Below are 23,210 nucleotides of genomic sequence, written 5' to 3' on the forward strand. Positions count from 1 at the left end.
TGCAGATACTGTAGTAAAAGTCACTTAGGTCTTGTAGGCATTCAGCATTGACTATTTCAGTTATGGGTGTCATTTTTTAGAAATTGATTGTGCATACCCTTAAATGGCAGTTGTTCACTTTATTTAGATCTTCATACATCCATGTTCCTTTGGGTGAGATCACATAAAGGTATGATCCAGTACAATTCAGATTGAATGTCATGTGCTGTGATGCCACAGTGAAAGATGCACATGTTCATAAAAAAATTAATTCTACCCTATCTTGTGATGATATTTGACCCGACATGCTCTTTTTTTTGCCCTAGTTTAGGACTTGGCCACCAAGTCCATAGCGATTGATAATTTTCACCTGGAAGTTTATTGATGACAGTTAAGGTGCAGAGCATTCAGAGGTCTCGCTAGGATTTTAAAATTAGGAGTCCAGGACTCCCATTTTGGTAAAAATATGAGTCCCACCATATAGCTTCATTACAACAGTCCATTGACAGGATCGCAAATTTATGTTTTATTTATTTGTCTTTGTCCATTTAGTCATTTTAGGCAATTGTTAAATAGTGTCTGATTTGCTGTTTTTTCCTGTATTTTTGCAAATACATGTCAAGTTGGAAAACAGCTTAGACCTTAAAGCACATCTTGTGAATTCCACAACATAGCATTGTCCCATATGGTTCTGACCTACATAATTTGCATTTTAAAGTTAAATCTGTAATAAAATAATACCTTGGATTTGCTTTCAATGATTTGTATATTTATCTGAAAATATTTGCCTGTTGATTTACGAAAACAATCTAATAAACTGGTACATCCCAGACTTAGCGAAGTCCGCCATTATTTCCCGTTAGGCCTACTGGTTCACTTACAGTTTCAAACTAATTTTATGACGAAATAGTGTACAAGAGGCAGTTAATATATATATATCCAGATCACCGATTCTGATCTTAAAACACATGTTTGTATGTTTTATCATCAAAGGATATCATGCAGAAATTTGATAGTTGCTACCTTACTCGGAAAAAGGTTAATGGTCAACAAACGTTGAGGCAAACTGAAGTTGTAGGCTCTGAAATGTAAGAATTGTGCAAATTTTGCCTGCAGAATGCTATCATGGATGGGAATAGCAGCCTGACATGGAGGGTTAGGTGTGAAATGAGGTGTTTAGAAGTTACTTACTTTGTCTCTTATTTAGTATGATAGATAGGGTCCTGTCAGAAGGGGTCATAAGAGTAATCTGAGGTAATTGTGTTACCATGTACGATTTGTTTCCTTTATGTTATTGGTTTTTGTTTAAACATTAAGCTTGCATCAGCTACATGCAATAACATCACTTCATATGGCAGTTTGATCAGTTTTCACACTGCTTAATTGATCTCCCCATTAATTATGATAAGCTACATAACTCTCTAAAAGGAAAATGAATCTTGTGATATAAACACCCATATTTGTCTGTCTTTCGATGTATCCCTCTTGCCAAACAGGAGGTTATGATTTCGAAACTCACAACAGAATCCCATATTTTTGTTTACTTTTTTCTATTTTTATGTTCAAACATTCAGACTTGCTCATCCCAGTTTTTAATTTTGTTTTTAACTTTTTGTATTCCTATCCTAGGATGGGCAATTAACCTAGTATTTGAACAAAAGATTACAAAATGAGATGACTTATTATGGTTTGGAACACTTCTATCTCCACATTGATTGATTTTGAAACAGCATTATGTGAAAAATGTCATTACTGTGCCATATTTTTCATCATTCATTAATTTTTAATCCTCAAGCGAGAGAGTGAGAAGATATTAAATTCCATCACAGGGGTGGATCAGATTTTGCCTCCACACACTTGTCCAGCTAATGCACATTCAGAAAATTCAATTGTTCCACCCATTCACCCTTAATGAATATGGTGCCAGTCTCACATCTTCGTGGCCACCATATTGGCCAACTTGAAGATCTTGTTATTGCTATTCACCATGAAACCGCTCTGGTGGCCTAGTGGTTAGAGCGTCTGCCTCGGATGCTGGAGGTCATGGGATTGATCCCCGGCCGAGTCACACCAAAGACTTACAGAAATGGTACTGACAGCTTCCTTGCTTGGCGCTCAGCATTAAGAGATTAGTGTTAGGACTGGGCGGCCTGTTGTCAGGATTTTGTGACTGGGTGGGACATCACGCTACATATCTGCAACATGATTCCCCAGTGCTAGACGTCAATATAAACAGCCACACTGCAGACATCATAACGATATGACTTAAAAATCCAAATCACACACACACACACACTATTCACCGTGAACATGTGCATATAATTGGACATGGGCTTTTCACTAAAGACTTTTCATTCTACATAGATTGTCCTAAATGGTAATGATATAACATGGCAGCCATCTAGTTATTGCTATTACTTTTTGTAAATATGCCATAGTTATTATAATAGATGCCCTGGGGCAGTGCAATTTTCAAAGGGGGTAGGAGCATTGAATACTGTGCATCGCTTTTTGACTGAAAAAGTTCGTCAATTAAGTTGTTCTGATTTTTCTAACAATTGTTGGATTACTTATTTACTGTTTCAATTATTGGAAATACCATAACGAATCTATAAGCCTCGATAAGGTTAGAATTTTTTTTTTAAAGGCGGGGTAGGCATTAATTAAAAAAGTGGCTTCTATTAAAACAATGGTAATAATTTGTCATTATTGTGTTTCATTGTAAAAGTTACGGAACATTTTTATTGTTGATTATTTTCATGTAATAAGTTTTTAAAATAGATGTGCAATCAGGATAAAACTTTTTTCTCTATCTTAAATTTGATTTTTCTCTTTTGAAATATATAGCACAAGAGGGTATTTCAAAAAGTCAGGTTCTAAGAGCAGACTCAGGAGCGAGCTTATCTGATTTGCTGTTATATTAATTTATGTGCAATAAGGATTTAATATTTTCTGCTGTCTCATATTTTATTTAATTTCTGGGGGAAACTTAAGAATTTTTTGTGCTTATGTGTATGTGTGTGTGTTTGTAGTGGTGGTGTCTAGAGTTCTGATGTTTTTCACACTGAAAGGAAAGATAGCAGTCTGGGGGTAATTTGAGAGGTTTCACATCGTTCATGTCCGGATCAATTCAAATCCAAACATATTAAGAATTTAAATACTGCCTGTACTTATTTCACTAATATTATATTCCAAAAACAATACAAAAAATATTATATTAACAGTAGCTGTCTTCATCAAGATGTTATCAACATTGTATGATAAGTGTTTCTCTCTCAACTTTACTTGATCTTTGCCATTCAGTGCCCACGAGCAGACTTGAAACATATCAGCCCTTATACCACATTCAGAAGGTTCATTTACTCAGTCTGGATCAATCATCTTAATTGTCTGCCACTCATAATTATCAATACTTCATAGTAAAAAAACTGATTATTTCTTACTTTTGACCCTAGGACTATGCATTCAAAGAGGTGTTAGTAATTGTACAGTGAAATCCTAGCTCTGAGGTCAGATGCACTTTGGAATATTAAAAAGTGTCAAATAAGTTATTTGCAAAAGAAACTCCAGTCTTTTTAGTGTTGAAAGTTATAGATTACTTTTATATTCATGTGAATTCATTATTAAATCTTACTGTACCATTACCATGTTGAATTATTTCATTGTTTTATTCACTTTAGTTTTTAGGATGTCATTTTTAAGTTAAATTTTCTTCTTTTCTTAGCATAATATATTTATGATTCATAATAAGTTATAACATTTATTGGACTGAAAGAATTTGATGAATCATGGAGAAAATATTGATCCAAGTAATCTGTGAAATTATCTTCTGAATGAATTTGATTGATTTTGAAAATTTGCATCCCAAAAAGAAAAGCTGCTAAAATTTTAGATTCTCATCAAACTTCATTGAAACTTGATGCTACTTATATTTGCTATTTTTTTATGCTGCTTATATTTAATGGCTTTTGTATGGAATCACACCATTTATCTTAGTTTTGTTCAACAATACTATTTTTCATGGGGCCTTGGATGGCCAAGTGGTCTAAAGTGTAAACCTTTCCTGATCTCTGCCATTTAACACCTGTGCGTGGGTTTGAGTCTTGGGCTAACCCATTGTGTGTACATGAGAAGTCTACCATTAGCTTCACGTGGGTTGGTGGTTCTCACCATGGTTTTCACAGGTTTTTCCTCTACCAGTTGTACTAGTCTGTTTTGCACTGAGAAATGGCATTAAACTCAAAACAACTTCAAATATTTTTCATAGTGGATTCAGTTTTGTGGATTATCATTAGCTGTGAAAAAATGAAAATAAACTTCTCACACATCTTTTTATATTTGACAGTATCTACAAATATAAGAGAAATATGTACTGAAAACAGTGGTGGACTAACAAACAAACCTTATTGATTACTAATTATTCACTTTTGATGGTTCAAGGTTGAGAGTTAGCATTTAAAATCGAATGAAAACATAGGGTATCAAAATGGTCCAAAAGTAAATATAATCTTATAACTTGGATTACATTGCAGGCCAACATCTGAAGCAAACGTGCATTATCAAAACAGTGTGGCATTTAGTTATAAAGTTTTTTATAATTCTGTTATGTATATTTAATTTAATTGTTTGTAAGTTTTAAATTTTTTTAAATTTCATTACGTTCTTTTGTAATGTAACATTGTGTGCTGGACTTGACCTTGCCCAAAATTGAGTTCATTTCTGCTTGACCTGATTGATTATTTTATATTTTTATTTCATTTTATGTAAACAACTCATACATAGCTAAATTATTCTCTGTGTATGGGCATAATATCAGGATCTTATTAATAGAAGAAGGGAATGTTTATTTGTGTCAGGGTTGTGGACTTTTCTAAGTGAATTTTACAGGTTATGGTTTTGATTTTGCAAACATCAGGATCATTGTAGAAGGTTATTTTCCATTAGGTAATGTTTTATTTATAGAAAATGCTAATTTTGACCTGAGGTGAAGTAGACAGCTATATAATCTTGTAATTTTGAGGACTTGGTCATTTGTGCTTTAACATCTAGCACTTTCAAGTTGTATATTATATGTTGTGACCAGTAGTATATGGCTGGAATCTTTTTTGTTCACATTATTGAATCCAAGTTGATTAGTTTCTCTGGAAATGCAAAAGTGCTCTGATAAAATTCTTGGATAGAGACATCCACTGGAATTTATAGTATATTCAACCCTGGTATTATACTTCTGTAATTCCACAAAAGACTGTTGATACATCAACACTTTAATAGCTACCAGACATGTCATCGACTACAGTTTTGGGATTTTTTTCTGTTCTTTTTCTCAATTTTTTTCTAGGACTTTAAATTACTAAGACTTAATGTCTGTAATTCTTCGATTATTTTGGGATTTAATTCAGAATACCATAAGTTGTTTTTCTCACATTTTCACTTTGTATTCTTGGGAAATAAATATATTTGTTAAACTTTACTAAACTTGTTGTCGTTCACTCTTTTCTGTTACTTATTTTAAGAGCATAGACTCAACAAATTCATTTATCTGTAATGATGACACTGGCAGTTGGTCTCAAACATTGGCAATCTCATCTACTGACAGTCTCAAACAATGATGATCTCAACCACTGACTATCTCTAACATTGACAATCTGAAACATCTCAAACATTAACAGTCTCAAAGAGTTGAGGCCTGGTTAATATCATACATGTACTACATTACAAATTTGCAATAATAATTGGGAGCCACGGTGACTCAGTGGTTTGCATGCCAGACTCGTGACCAAAAGGGTACGAGTTCGAATCACACTATCGGAACAGCCTGGTCAGTTACCATGGTGTGTACTTGGGTAAGGAACTTTACTCCATTTGCCTTCGCACTAAAGAACCTACTTGTGTTGCTGTGCCGTAAAGCACCACACCAGTAATACTTGGGGAGTTAATGTGCATAACGAAAGTATAAGTGGGTCAGACAGGCATAGGCTGATATGCTATATGCAATGAAACTCAACCAAGTTCTCATCAGTATCAAGCTTCTAGCAAAATTGCATTGCAATGCAAATATTTGGCAAGACATTTCTTAATGACAATTACAAATTTCAACTAGAAGTCAGTGTTTTTGCCTCTACAAAGGTGCCTTCCTTGCCAGGCATGTTAATTCATAACTTTAGCATTCAGTCAAGAATTCAGTTTGTGGTAGGTGAAAACAATTTACTTACACCTAATCTCTAATCCAGAGTTGGAGCTCTTCATCTTTGACATTTAAGTCTTATTTGTAAAAAAAAAAAAAATTGTGAATGTGTAGAATCGATCTTTTGTTATGATGTGTTGTGATATATTCTTGGTGCACCATACCATTTATGCTTTTTAATGATAGCACATCTGTCAGAGTTAAGAGCTTTAAGGACAGTTGCCAAATCAGCCAACCAGCTGAATGAACTACAACTCATTAGCTTCAGTAAAGTAATTATCCATTAGTTATCACTGCTCATCTACATCATCTACTTGTGTAACCTGAAAACCTTTATGTGCTCTTCGATTTTGTTTAGTATCATGGATGATAAAATCTTCCATGTGAAATTTTAATTTAAAAAATATTTTCTCTGGCAAGATTTTTGGGCCTGGTTGGCAGAGTGTCTTAAGCTGTTCATCTTTTTCGGGTCTCGCATGTGACCTTAGTCTACTTGGGTGTTAATCTCAGCTCGACAAATGCGAGTATGTGAGAAAGTTTACTGGTAAGTTCATTTGGTTGGTGGTTCTACCCAGAGTGCACTTTGTTTCTCGCTCCACCAAATATACTGGCCACCATTTATAACCCAAAACCAATCTGATTTTTTTTAATTGAAATTGGACAAATAAGAAAGTCGCAAGTAAAATATAATCCTTCTATAGGGCATCAACAATGACTGATATCACCAGTTAACATTAGGTTACAAACTTCCAGAGGTTTAGATAATGCATTTTTGTAATATGTTTTCCTTGGTAAATAAAAAATGAAAAAGAAGAAATTTTTCATTGCACATTTTTTTGTAAATTAGTGGAAGGAAGAGCAAGCTAAAAAGTTGTACACAAAATTGGCAAATATAAATAGCACAGTTTTAACCAGAGTTTTCATTTCTGTGACACAATACAAATTGATTAAATACAGTAATTACTTTCCACATGCTTCAATGCTTCATTAAATTTTTAATGTGCTATTAAATTTTTGTAGTTTAAAATGTCTTTTACCTTGTGAATCATAACTATAGTACCCTTGGAAAATAAGAAAGTTTACGAGGAGAATAATTTTCTTTTAAAAATCAAAATGAATAAAACAATTGAACATGGTATTGTTACCATAAGATAAAGAATTCCAAGAATATTAATCTGTAACACTACATGTTTATAATATTGTGACAAAATAATTATGTGTTTGCATACTTCTAAATGAATTCTAACTGTCAAAACAATATAATGCATCAGCTGATCAGGATGTGTGTTATTTGTTCTACTGATTTCTCCTAAAAAAGTGCATAAACCCAGACCTTCTGGCACATTATATGACTGCAGATTTGTACCTTAAAGTTTGCAGTAGGGCTGAACTTGTAAGCAGGTGTATAGTGTGATCCATAAGTGTCTTGACGACAGAGTTTCCTATGCAAATAACCTATTGGTTATTCTGTTTTATTAAAGAGATATAAATTGTTCTTGTTATACTCCCAGAAAAATTAATAAGTGCAGTAATTTAGCATAAACTAAGTCAGTGTTACATGTTGCTATTTATATTGCTTGTCTTGCAATGGTGGCTACTGCTTTGTTGGAGTTGTTCCAGTTCACACCTAATTAGTATCTGTTTGTGAGGAGAGCACACTAGCCAGAACCCATACTTACACTTTACACTGTAGCAGTATACTACAATGAGAAGCATATGTTCCTAGCAGTCTGTTGGAAGTAAGAGATGGGAGAGATAAAGTTCCTCTTTAAACTTTGGTTAGTGGTTTATATATTTTAAATGTATACATGTATTTGGTTGGAATGACTAGATATGGACAGCTTTTGACTGTTTCCTATTATTTCAAAGTGTTCCTGACCTCGGGGCTCGAAGGTTATTGTGTAGTTAACACTTCTTCAACTGTCCAGTCTTTGGATTACAAGTAGGGAAAAACATCTTAATTTGTTCGGGCCATTATGCATTGTTTATCTATGAGCTGTGGATTTAAGTAAAAGCCAAAGGGACTTAACTGTTATTTTGGTTTTGTTTTTTGCTTTTTTGATGAAGTATTGATACTTATAAATAGCAAACGATTGAGATACTGATCTTGGTTGTGTAAGTAAACCTTTTGAATTTGCTACCAAGGCAGATATTGAGTACTGTATGGTAAAGAGTTGGTAAAGTGAGAGTGCCACATGTAATAAAATATTGATAACATCTTGAGGTAATCTGTTGATATTGTTTATGGAATATAAAGTGCTGATATTGGTATGATTAAATATTGAACCTTCAAATCTTATTTCAGCTGGACTTGTATGCTTTTTAACCTGTCACATTTAAGATTTTGTAAAACTTGAAATACAGCTGAAGTAAAATTAGCCGACATGAATGTCATACACATTATTTACCATTGTGTGTCCAGAAAGTCAACTTAGGAATGGATATGTAGTAGTGTAAATGTAAATTTAGATAACATTTTCACAGAAATTTAAAAATTGAAATTTTATAGAAACGTAAAGTTTAAATATGTATAGGACAATGTTGATTATCCAGACCCATTGGAGCCCACAGATTGCCTGGAGATAATCAGATAATTTGTTTTAACGATGAAATAATTTTGGTGAAAAACTAAACTTTGAATGGAAGTTCAAATTTTGCTATTAAATATAGATGCTGTTACTGAAAGTAGGGGGCCCCAAGTGGTCTGAAGTGCCATCTCAACTCTGCATGGGTTCGAGTCTTGTGCAGGTAGCTTCTTGTGGGTCAGTTCTTGCTAGGGTTTTCCCCGGTTATTCATCCACCATTTATACTGGCTGCCATGTATAGCCTATCTTGTGCTGAAAAATGTCGTTAAACCATATACAACAAGAAGAAAATTAAAAGTTGTAAAACCCAGAAAACTGTTTTTAAAATAATGACAAAATTGTACTGAAAGTGTTTGGGCATGAATGGCTTTTAAATTGATACAGATGATGGTAAGTAGTCTTCATATATGATTGCCATTATCAAGTATGCAGAAACTTTTCATTGACTTACTTTGATTTAAAAAAAATTAACTTGAGTGAATTGTACAGTAAGTGTTCTAGCATGAAGGACTTTTAACTTTACACAGATGCATGTCTGCCATCAGTTGTGACTCAACTTACTAAAAATAGAAAAACCTTTCACAGCTTTTATTGAAACACCACATGAAATTGACAATTATGAATTGGGGCCCAAGTCCACAGGGGATAATGCTGGTTTTACAAATGACATCCTTTTTATGCAGAGAAAATTGTGGATATATATATATATATATATATATATATATATATATATATATATATATATATATATATATATATATATATAGCATACCTGATTTTTATCATGTAGAGTGCTGTGCCAACACAACTTTTGTTATATTTTTTTTATGTTTACTAAAAGTTGCATTTAAGGCCTAATTTAGTTCACATCGTAGAATATTCTGGAAGTGAACTTACTGATGGAATGTTTCACTAGAAATGACCCACATCTTTGGAATTCAAGGTTATTCTTTTGTGTCATAGGTCAGGTGACTGTTTATATATAAAAGAGGTTAGATTAAAGAAAAATCCTGATTCATATCCATCTTTGGGAAACTGATCAGACTTTGTAGTTGTGTTCAGATCTAATTCTAGAAAAATCTATTGAAATTCTTCATTGAAACTATATGTGCTTAGTGACTTAATGGAAAAAACACTAATTTGGGATTATAAAGGACTCGTTCAAAGACAATGCAGATTATATCATTGTGATACATCAAGACATTCATGACTGTTGTAATTCATTCAGAACATTATATTCTTCTGGCCCAGTAATAGGACATTTAGGATTACCAGATATTTGGAATTTATTTCGGTATGATGTGTCTTGAATTTTCAGTTTATATTCTATGTTATGACTAATTGATTTTTGTTAACCCTTTTCTACCATTTCCTCTTTATGTCTTCAAGATAGGTCAATGAAAATGGATTACCTAATGTGCATGCTTAGTAACTTTAGAATTTGGTCTTAAGGGTCATAGATTTTATAACTGAGCTTTTATGACCTTTGTCTCAACAGGCATGGACAAACAGTCACTAAATTTGCTTGTTTTTATATACTAAAACTTGCTTGGATGCACAGTAGCATAAGCTCTATAAGTGTTTTTCTTTAATAAATAGGACTTGGATTGAAAAGTTGGTGTCTTTACCTCAGTCATTAGTCTTACAGGAATAAAAGGTCATTGAATAATACCATCATACTTTCTAATTGCCATTGTGATGTAAAGTACAAGATGTTCATGCTTATTTTTGTGGTGTATGCTGTCACTTTGCTTTAAAATAGAGCATTCAGTTTGAATCAAGTGATCATAATCATGATAATAAAATCATTAAAAAATTGTACAGTTTTCTAAGTACCATTAAAAAAATGTAATGTTTTCCAAGTACCATTAAAAAAGTGTACAGTTTTCCAAGTACCATTTAAAAAAATGTACAGTTTTCCAAGTAGCATTAAAAAAAAGTATAGTTTTCCAAGTACCATTTGTGATATTGTTAGCCATAGGATGCTTGAAAAGTTTGATGGCTGACAGAATTATCAACATCTGCTTCAGCCTCAGGCCAGGAATATCAATTCAATATTTAAGGTTAGATCTAATCCATATTCCAACATTTTTCAGGCCTCCGATTCACAGAGGGAAGGTATTTACCTTGTCTGTAACGTCATTTCTGCATTTAGACTGATAGTAATTTTATTGCCAGTTATAAATTTCTGCATATTTGTGTTCCTCATTTTTCTGGATCTAAGGTTTAAACTGGTCAGCGATCTTGTACAAACAAATATCTAACAGTATTTTTATAGGCTGTGGGTCTGATTTGCCATTTGTATTGTAAAGATGGCCACTCATTGTATTATCCGACAATCTCACAGCTGATTCAGATTAAAGCTGTAAATTAAATTTTACATGCTGCTTGCAGTGCAACATATGGTATACACATAGTTGGAAAGTGTTAGGTAATTGTTGTAGTTGCCATTGTAACAAGATAAGTGGGTTGGATTTCGGATTTATAACAGAACACTTTTGATGGTGATACAAATACAATGTTTAATGATGAATGACTTGAATGAAAAGAGTTCTGATTAATACGTGCGTATATAAGTTTCAAATATTGGACAAATTAACATAATCTGCACGAAACTAATAATGCAACAAATGAAAATACAAATAAATGACCTTAGTACAATGACATGGGTGAATCTCAAATAGAAAAATGATGAAAACAAAGGGACAGATATACAAAGTATATTTACAATCCCAAAACAATGGGTAGTACAACCCCCCAAATTAGCCCACGGCTAAAAGGTTACATGTATGGAGTTACACACAAGGTCACCAGCACACTTGGCAACCAGTCACACTGGTCAGTCAAGCAGTCAGTATTCCAGGTAGTCGCCAGCTACCATTCAATTCCTTGGTCAGTTAAGCAATCAGTGCCTACCAATAGATCAGCAACGCCTGATCACCTGCTACTCGACCAGCAACACTGTTCACTCAGCTCTATGGCTGCTATGGTTCAGCTTTACAGCTGCTGTGGTCAACTTCCTGTGGTTAGCTCTACAGCTGGTACCCTGTCAACTCCGATCAGCTCTACAGCTGCGAGTCCAATCAGCTGAAAATACATCTGACACCATGTACTACACATAACATGCGATAAAACGTAATCATATTACCGGTATATATGGTAAGCTATTCAGATTACATTATCGGCACAATAATTACAACACAATAAACCGGTTAAAATGTGAATCTACCTGTGCCCAATAAGAATTCTACGGTACTAAACATTTCTTAAAAATACAACTTTATATTGCTAATATAAATCTTTTGCTAAGTCACAAACGAGAATAGAAAATATTTGAATTATGATACGTAGCCAAAGCTACATAGAAAATATCCAAAAGAAATGTGGTAGTACAATAATTATAACTTGTACACAAAAAAAGTTTAATAAATAGCTCACATACGTTTATAGCTTAAGTAGACTGCTCACTGATAAGACATTCGGTAATGTGTTGAGTTTAGTCCTATGGTTAGACATTTATACACAGATGTTGCAGCCATACATCGTCTGTGTGCTGAAAGTATTTGGGTTTTCCAATTGAAAGCACTTCACATGTGCGGCATAGGAAGAACCAAACTCATTGTTTCGAAATATTGTACAATATACATAAATCAACCTCGGGTATCATTGTACACAAAAACAAAACCCGAGTACATGTATTTAATAAATAAAGGGATTTATACAATTTCATTACAGCCATGCCACAATGCCTAAGGCAGCCAGGTAGTGACCTGTCTACGATTGAACGAAGCATGCCCTAACAAACATGCAGGGGATCAGAAAAGTCAACTCGTAAAATAAGGAATTTGTAAAAATTGGTTATGGAGGATGCCTCATTAATTTTGTGAACCCATGTGTGTTTTTGTTCAAGAAAATAACTTGATGTTTAACTTCTGTCACTGAAATGCTGCAAGCCAGACTTCATGCTGAATGCAGTCCATTTTCTTTTAAATTATTGAGAACATATTTCATCAGGCTGGTTATATTTTCCATCATATTCAGCACTAGAGGCAGATTTGTTAAATTTTACAACTATCAAGAATTTAGATTGTGACATTACTGTATGTAGTAATATAATGCAAAACTTAATGGGCTTTTCCAGGATCAGATCATTTAGCCCACATGTCTGGTCACTCCAAGCTGTTTCAAGACTGCACATATTGACTGTATTTATTATGTAAACAGTTGCATGAGTATTTGTAAGGGATGTTAGTAATGCTGCTAGGTCTTGATTTATGAGTGAATTTTATTTAAATATAGAATTTAATGCTTCTTAGTTCACATTGCTGGAAACAGGGGAACATGTTAGAATTAAGTCAAGGACATACACCTGGAAATTCTAATCACTGTGTTGCCAGTTGATCAAACTAATTGCATAGAAAGCATGAAGTGGAAATATGCTGTCGTGTATTTCCATTTGCAGTGATTTATAAATGATTTGGAATAAAAATGAGGGAAAAAAGGCCAAGATTGAATAGATATGAAATGCAGATGGGATTGTGGATGGAATGAATCTACATGACTGATACATGGAGGTTTTTATCAGCATGAAAATTTTCCTATTTATGATTGACACTTTGCATGTAAAAAAAATCCTCTCTAATATATATGTTGCTTTTGCAAGCACATAATTTGTATGTTAGGACTTTTAGTAGAACATTTAAGAAAGCTATTATGTCAACTACCACCATTGCTTGCAAGAACATCTACTAGTATTTGTAAAGGACATGAGAACCATTAGCTGCATTGTCACATGCTGTTGTGTGTATCGGTTCCTCATTTTGCAGTCAAGATCTTAGATATTACTTGACCATTTAGATCAGCAGATACACTAGCTTAGATCAGCAGACACACTGGCTTAGATCAGCAGACACATGCTTAGATCAGAGACACAGGATTAGATCAGCACAGACACTGGCATAGATCAGCAGATACACTGGCTTAGATGAACAAAAACACTGACAGATCAGCAGACACACTGGCTTAGATCAGCAGACACAGGCTTAGATCAGCAAATACAGTGGCTTAGATCAGAGACATTGCCATAGATCAGCAGACACACTGGCTTAGATCAGCAAACACACAGGCTTAGATCAGCAAATACAGTGGCTTAGATCAGAGACATTGCCATAGATCAGCAGACACACTGGCTTAGATCAGCAAACACACAGGCTTAGATCAGAGACACAGGCATAGATCAGCAGACACATGGCATAGACCAGCATATACACTGGCTTAGAGCAGTACAAACACTGGCTTGGATCAGAGATACACTGGTATATATCAGCAGAGACACACTGGCATATATCAGCAGACACACTGGCTTAGATCAGCAGACACAGGCTTAAAGACACAGGCTTAGATCAGCAGATACAGGCTTTGATCAGAGACACAGGCTTTGATCAGCAGATACAGGCTTAGATCAGAGACACAGGCTTAGATCAGCAGACACACTGGCTTAGATCAGCAGATACACTGGCTTAGATGAACAAAAAGACATGCTGGCATAGATCAGCTGACACAGGCTTAGATGAGCAGACACACTAGCTTAGATCAGATACATTGGCTTAGATCGGAGACACATTGGCTTAGATAAGCAGATAAACTGGCTTAGATCAGCACAGACACTGGCATAGATCAGCAGATACACTGGCTTAGATCAGCAGATACACTGGCTTAGATCAGCACAGACACACTGGCTTTGATTAGCATAGACACTGGCTTAGATCATCACAGACACACTGGCATAGATCAGCAGATACACTGGCTTAGATCAGCACGTTCACACTGGCATAGATCAGCAGACACACTGACTTAGATTATCATAGACACTGGCTTAGATCAGCACAGACACACTGGATTAGATCAGCAGACACACAGGCTTAGATCAGCATAGACACAGGTTTAGATCAGCAGACACAATGGCTTAGATCGGAGACACTGGTGTAGATAAGCAGACACACTAGCATAGATCAGCACAGACACTGGTTTAGATCAGCATATACACTGGCTTAGATCTGAGACACACTGGCGTAGATCAGCACAGACACACTGGCATAGATCACCAGACACATGGAGCTTAAATCAGCAGACACAGGCTTAGATCAGAGACACTGGCATAGATCAGCAGATACACTGGATTAGATCAGCACAGACACACTGGCATAGATTAGTAGACACTGGCTTAAATCTGCAGACACCGGCTTAGATGGCTTAGATCTGAGAGACACTGGCATAGATCAGCAGATACACTGGCTTAGATCAGCACAGACGCTGGCATAGATTAACAGACACTGGCTTAGATCAGCAGACACACTGGCTTAGATTAGCACATACACTGGCTTAGATCAGCACAGACACTAGATTAGATCAGCAATTACACAGGCTTAGAGCAGTAAAGACACACTGGCTTAGATCAATAGATACATTGTTTTGATCAGCATAGACACTGGCTTAGAGCAGCAGATACACTGGCTTAGATTGGCAGATACACTTGCTTAGGTTACACGCAAATCACGTGCTCTTGGGACATTTTCTGAGCTTTCACCTCGTAGATAAGACTACTACTACAGTACATGTTAACTGTAATTAACCTTTTCCAATGTTTGCCAGGAACGTAGTAACTAAAATACTTTATGAAATTTGAGGCAACTTTGTTTTTTGTGGCAATTGTTTACCATAAAATTGAAATTCATCATCAAGTATTTTGTATGATTTTACAGTACGAGTCTTAATATTCAGCATGTATTAATTGTTTAACACATCATATATTTAGTGGGTTTTCTGTATGAATCTGGATATTCAACATGTTTGAAATGTTAAACTATTAGATATTTTGTGGGTTTTCTGTATGAATATTCAACATGTATGCAAATTAGCAGTGAGTTTTACTGTATATTTTATTGCTTTCCACAACAAACACAATGCACATTTAATTACTTTCCACATGCTATGCAAGGCAAAAGAAAGAAAAATGAAATTTATTTGAAAATGAAAGATGACAATTTAATATGCATGCATTCATGGCAACCTTGCAGTGTGATAATTTTTTTTTAGTTTTATTGTTCTATTTCAGTGGTAGATGTTTGTTCTCTTTCTGTGGTGAAGAAAAATGGATACAAGAGGAGATCAACAACTGATTTGTGGAATAAATCGTTTGCTGCTGCCTGTTAAGGGAGTCTACTTCTTCTTTATAGCAGGTATCTAAAGTAAATGCAAGTGTCTGTTTTATGCCAGCTCTGTTATTGTTTCAAATATTTTGTAAAAGATAATGACTTAAATTAGTAGAAGATGATGTAGATATTCATAGAAATACTACTGTATGTTCTCGCATATAAGATCAGTTCAACTGCAAACTGCACGGACCCAGATCTTTAGTTGTATGTGCCAGCAGATCTGCATCTGTGCAGTTTGTTAGAAGCAATCAGTAGAACAAACAATATAGATCCTAGTCTGCAGGTGCACTATGCTACAGCAGATCAGGATCTTCTTTTTTTACAGTTTGATTTACCCTATAAGCAAGTATATACAGTTAGCTTAAATTCTGTATGTACAAGTATACGTGTAAATGCATTGCATTGTGATTGGAACTTTTTTAATACTCCACAAGATTATAATGAGTGATTGTAGGAATCACGCTAATTCTAAAATGAATTGCATAAAGAAACTGAATCCATAATTTCTTCATTGATTGCATCCTGTTTTCTGAGAATTCTTTCCTTGTTTTCAAATGGAGGAGGAATTGCCCTCCCCCACCTTGCCCATGTTAATATCTAAAATAGACCCAAACTCCGTGAATGAGAGAGGCTTGGAGCTTGAACAATTGATTTCAGAGAATAATAGAGATTGTCGGCCTGCTTTTTAGTATAACCACAGTATTTCATTTAAATTGAAGATTTTCATTACAAAATCCTGATGTTTGAAAACTTGTAAGCACATTTCCTCCTCACTACAAGGCCGGTCAGTATAACACAGATCATGCTATAAGAGAAGAAAGAGCATGGATTCTATTTCATCAGGCAGTAGGAAAATTATGAATCATGTACTTCATAATAAGGTAGTGCCAAAATAAGACAATTTACTATAAGTATGCCATTTACAGGTTTTAATGAAGGAGTACTTTATCATGATCTTCATTACAATGCAGTGTTACAGTAAGTCAGTATACTATATGGCTGACATTTACAGCTTTTTATCATGTACTTCATTATAAGGTAGTCCTACAATAAGTCAGTATACTATATGGCTGACATTTACAGCTTTTAATGAGGAGTACTTTGTCATGTTATTCATATTCATTGTAAGGTAGTTTCACATTGTCAGTATACTATATGACTGACATTTACAGCTTTTAATGAGGATTACTTTATCATGTTATTCATTATAAGGTAGTTTCACATTGTCAGTATACTTTATGGCTGACATTTACAGCTTTTAATGAGGAGTAATTTATCATGTACTTCATTATAAGGTAGTCTCACATTGTCAGTATAATATATGGCTGACATTTACAATTTTTAATGAGGGAGTGCTGTATTATGTATTTCATCATAAGCAGTCTTGCAGTAAGGCATTATGCTCCATGGAAATCAGCATATAGCATTATAATGAGGGAGTACTGTATTATGTACTTCATCATAAGCAGTCCTGCAGTAAGGCATTATGCTCCATGGCAGTCAGCATATATCATTATAATGAGGGAGTACTGTATTATGTACATCATGCGGTCTCACAAGAAAGGAGTATGCTTTATGGCTTCCATGGACAGCATTTTAATGAGTTAGTGTTGTATCTTGTATTTCATTACAAGTTAGTTTCATTATAATGCAGTATACTCTGTGGCTGCCATAGACAGCTTTTTACTGAGCAAGTACTATACATTGTATTTGATTATAAGGCAATCCCACTATAAGGTGGTATACTCTATGGCTCCCACTGACTGTTTAGAGGGAGTATAGTATCATGTACTTAGTTATAAAGCGGTCATGATCTCTGCTACCAGAAATGTGTGTATGTGTGTGATTAGGATTTTTAACATAGCTTTAACAATTTTTAAGTCATAACACTATGATGTCTGCAGTGTGGCAGTTTATAGTGATGTCTAGCACTGGGGCATCATGCCACAGACATGTAGCGTGATGTCCCACCCAGTCACATTATCCTGACACAAGGCAGACCAGTCCTAACACTAACCTCTTAATGCTGAATGCCTAGTGAGGCAGCTGTTAGTACCATTTTTGTAAGTCTTTGGTATGACTCAGCCAGGGATCTACCAGAAATGTATATAAAAAAAGCGGATATCTTACAACATAGTACTTCCCAAACCAAAATTGCAAGCTTGTTTTAAAGCTTGCCACAAGCTTATTTATAAAGCTTGCGGCAAGCTTGTATTTGGAACATTGCAGCAAGCTTGCGCAAGCTTATTTAAGAAAAGTGTCATAAGCATGCACAAGCTTGTGAAAGCTTAAGCTTGCACAAGCTTGGACATGCTTAAGCTTGCACAAGCATGCGCAAGCTTGTTATTTATTTACCTAGTACAATAAGTATACACAAGCTTGTTACTAGCTTGTTGCAAGCTTGCACAAGCTTGTTACTAGCTTGTTGCAAGCTTGCAGAGATTTCTTGCTACAGGCATCTGGGCTTTCAAAAATCAGACATGATTGTGTTTTCCCCCCTTCCAAAAAAAACCCTGAAAATGTGAAGGGGGGGGTCTGTGAGTCCGAAGGCCCTTGTCCAGAAATGCATTTTAGACTCAACTGCTCTTGGTAGACTATATTATCATAATATATTGCAAAGTTTTACTTCATTCCAATGAAGTAATCTGCATATTTAATGATTAAATAATGTAATCTTATAGTTGCAATGCAGTGGAAAACAAATCTGTTCCACCAAAACATTAAGTTTAATTCCATTGTTCAAGTTTATTCATTCACTGCAAGCTTACCCAAGGCTGCAGAAGCTTTATGTGTTCCCCTAGCTGCAAGTGTCACGCCCCTATGAAATGATCATGAATAATGAATGAACTGGCATGAACTGTTCATGAACTTGGTTCAAGAACCATTCATGAAAGTTCATCAAAAGGTTTATGAATTATTCTAGAATGTGCATGAACTGAAAACAGTCCACAAATTGGATCATCATCATTCATGAACAAGTGCCTGAACATATTCATGAACTATGATGAACAAAGTTTCTCAATGATTCATGACTTCATGAACAGTGCCTATAAAACAAAATATGATTACCTGACAAATAACAAATACCTATTTCATCCTGAATCATACAATAACCTTAGATGGGGGATGGGGTTAATACAGTATAAAATGCAACATATTATCTTAAAAACTGTATTTGATTTCAGATAAATTTAAACTGACAAGTGATATTCTTTTTTTTTTACCCTTAGCAACACTTTTTGTATGTTCTGTAAGTTTTCTTTGAAAAATGTTCAAGAGATATTGGGGCAGTTGCCTGCAATCAACTGTTGAAGCATATTTCATTGTCATGGGGCTGTCTTTCAGCTGGGGTTTCTCCTGACCAATCTTCTTCCAGAGACTGACCTGTCTGATAACTCTTTTGTGAAGATGTTCAGGGTCTATAATTTAATCAAATCCTGTCCATTGTCACTACTGAATGTCTCCTTCTGCAACTTAAGCTGTTCCATCCGATTACTGTTTGGATCTTTAACATTGTTGCAGCAGTCACAATTTAATGTCTCTTTCATCTTGGATCCTCCAGTTTTCAAATTTTCCTCCTTAACCTATAAACTTCATCCTCTAACAATTTTACTTTTCTGCTGTCTGGTCTGAAAAAAAGGTAAAGTTAGTTAATTACAGATAATCTTTGTTCAACATTGTTTTTAGCTTTTAGCACATTATCATTGTACCCCACTTTATTTACTGGAATAATATGATCCAACTCAAAAATGATTTAATCCCTTACACATAATACTGAGCATTTATATTATTGCAGAATTTTGTCACTGTTTTATATTTATTGAATCTGTCTAGCCATAGGTATAGTCACAGGAGACGGATGTTTTATTCAGTAAAATATGACAATTTTTTTGACAACATCGTTACACTAAATAACCGTATATATTACAGATAACGGTTATTTCATGCTTTCAAATATTTTCGCCATTTTTTATTGATAAAACGCCAGACTTGTGTGGTATAGGCCCTTAGTATGTCACTAATGCATCCACTCCGACTCCGCATGTTGCGTATAGCTGCTTCCGGTTTCATCACGTTATTTGCACTTTTATTGTGAACAGTTTCATGCATTAACTATTTCCTTAAGGTTTTTTCTTTTTTAAATTACCAAATTACATCAGATTATAGAAATAGTGATGTCATGTAAAAGAAAACGATCTTGAACATCTCAACTCCTATCGATATCGTACCACGTCTGGTATCGAGAACTGGGGGGTGGGGGTGATGATGTTTAGTGATTTTCAAAACTTCGATGAGCAAGTTTAAATTAGGTCTGAACAAAATCGTGTCATTAGCTTGGTTATAAATAATATGATGACATATATAAACCACTAAAATATCCATATAACTTCTACTGAAATAATCACGAATGACCAAGAAAAAGATACTCACCGTAATTTTGGTCATCCAGGCTTGGTACGCTTTTCTGCCTAATTTTGCTCTCACCAAATCATTTCCTTCATATTCTTCAAAATCACTTCTCTGCACTAATACTTACTTTAAAAAAATGATATTGAAAATATTCTCATCTGTCCATTCTATGGAGTCCACGGTTTTTGTTCGAGGTTTTTGCCTAACCATCTGCATGATCTTTGGTTTCTGAGGAAGCTTAACTGTTGCAATCGCGTGCGTATATTAACCAATCATATCACATCTTTTTTCATAATCATCCACTCAGGATAATCGTTGTTAATATATTTTGGTTTTTACTGCAAATTGGCAACCAGTGACTAAGTCAATAGAATATGCAGTTTATAGCAGTATTGGAGAGAAGAAAAAAAAACATTAGGACAAAGTCATTGAAAGCTTTTTAAAGCAAATACATTTTGTTGATGCTGGCCAGAAAATATTTTCCCATATTAATCCAGAAATACTCACGTTAAGTACACAAGTATTGAATTAAAGATCTGTATGAACATTTATACAGTATATCATTTTAAAAAAAGAAGAAAAAATTCACCTTTATTTAAATTTCACTAATATTGTGAGAAGTTTGTATGATAAATTTTCATGAAAATTTTATGAATATAATGATATAGATATTTAATATACATATTTTAAGAAAAACCATGGTATTGCATCAAAGTACTTGAATTGTTCATGAACCATTAGTTCATGACATTTCAGGAACTTCAAAGATATTATAATAGTTCATAAAAATTCATCAGTGTGTTCATGAACTTCAAGTACATGATTCATCAAATTTCTTGAAGTTCATGAACTTAGTTGAGGAACTTTCATGAACACTTCATGATTGTTCATCAAGTCATGAATTTGTTTTCGTAGGGGCGTGACAGTGATGGTGCCTGCTACTTGGATACATGGTCTCAAACTTTCACAAGCAATGGATATATATATATATATATATATATATATATATATATATATATATATATATATATATATATATATATATATATATGAAGAAACTTGTTGCAAGCTCGTTTAAATTTACTTTCTGAAACATACAAGAAAGCTTGTGCAAGCTAGTTTTACTTTCTGAAGAAAACAAGCTTGCGCAAGCTAATTTTACTTTCTGAAGAAAACAAGTAAGCTTGCGCAAGCTAGTTTTACTTTATGAAACAAACAAGAAAGCTTGTGCAAGCTAGTTTTAATTTCTGAAGCAAACAAGAAAGCTTGTGCAAGCTTGCGGTTATATCCAGCTATCTTGCCTAAGCCTGCACTTGCTTGTACAAGCTTGTGCAAGCATCCATGTTAGCTTATAAACATCAAACTAGCTTATCGCAAGCTTACCGCAAGCTTGCCACAAGCTTTCAGCAAGGATGCATTTTGGTTTGGGTAATGCTAGATGTCAGCATAAGTGGATTATGATATAACAATGCACTGTTAAAATGCTTTGTCAATATGGACAAAGAACTTGTTTATGTAACAATAGATAAATTTCAGTGCATATTATGTCAAGTTTGCAGCTTCCTTTCATGGAGTTCTCTGAATTTCTCCACTCCAAACCACTGGTTGTATATACAAGTGTAAACAGTTAACATTGTCGCCAATATAAAAAAAATTGCCTGATGGTATTATATTTTGCTGCCAATATGGAAAAAATTCACAGTTTGCAACATTGGCTAAGCTCTTCATGATCCATAAATAAACTTTTTACACCTTATTTGTCGTACTTTTAAGAAGAAAAAACTATTTTTTCAGGTGCGAGAAAAATACATTTAAAATTACAGGAGCCTTGCCAAGATTGTCTTGTATTATTCATATGCGATCTCTTCCCCAAAATGATAATAAACTTTTTACAGTTTTTGGGGTACTTTAAAGAAAGATTTTCATTTTCGTGTATGAGAAAAATACATGTTTTGGAAATTGAGAACCACACCATGACCCTGTTAAATTCAAATTCATGTTTTAATGGAGTGTGCTATAGTGGGGTCACACTGTATAAGTGTGATTTAGCTGTACCCAACTACTGAGCCTGGTAACATTGACATCATTTATGTTACACAAAAGTGGGTGGTAATACAGACAAGGGGAAGAGTTTAGTGTTAGGACTGGTCAGTCTGGTGTCAGGATAATGTGGCTGGGTGGGACATCTTGCTGTATGTCTGTGGCATGATGCCTCAGTACTAGAAATCACTATGCACTGTCACACTGCAGACATTGTAGCAATATGACTAAAACATTATTAAAGCTACGTTAAAAATAAAAAAAACCACACACACATTTATCAAGATCTGGATGATTTTGGTTACAAACAAAAATCTCTTAATTATGCAGTTTTGTCTCTAAGAACAGGATGTCATCTACAGGCAATAAGAGGACAGTCATCTTTTCTCTCTCCCTGACTGATGCCATGAGTGATGCAGATCTGTAGTACCTAATTCACACAGTAAAATGCTGTCAGTGGCACACAGAAAGCATACACAGGACCTTGCAGTGGCTCCCTCTGCCATTCAGGGTGGGATAGTAAAATGTAACTTCTCAAGCAATGATCTTATTGTTTAAGTGGGCCATTTTATTGGTGTATTCTAACCTCTGTCAGTATGAGAAATGCCTGATGAAGATTTGAGTGGTCTCCATAAATCTAAATGCAGCCTTTCAACTTTAGATATTGTGAAGGCATTTAGCTGGCATGCACAATCATTTTTTTTTCTAGTTTCTAGTATGTGATTTGGTGCTGCAGAGACCTGAGATGAATCTCATTGGCTGTCTAATACTTACTCCTCAACACAAGGCCCCTGTTCA

The 23,210-nt window shown here is 34.7% G+C and overlaps 1 protein-coding gene across 1 annotated transcript in view; it reads left to right on the forward strand.

The window, feature by feature from the left end:
• The window catches only part of LOC149796254 (major facilitator superfamily domain-containing protein 6-like), a 47,988-nt gene that overhangs the window by 2,990 nt on the left and 21,788 nt on the right, over positions 1-23,210 (forward strand). Inside the window, exon 2 of the mRNA XM_089960893.1 lies at positions 15,863-15,986. Coding sequence (XP_089817019.1) covers positions 15,899-15,986 — 88 coding nt within the window. The 5' untranslated portion in view covers positions 15,863-15,898. The remainder of the gene's footprint in view (positions 1-15,862; positions 15,987-23,210) is intronic.

Source organism: Sinohyriopsis cumingii, chromosome 6 (assembly GCF_028554795.1).
Source record: "Sinohyriopsis cumingii isolate HCF-2022 chromosome 6, ASM2855479v2, whole genome shotgun sequence".
Lineage (NCBI taxonomy): Eukaryota > Metazoa > Mollusca > Bivalvia > Unionida > Unionidae > Sinohyriopsis > Sinohyriopsis cumingii.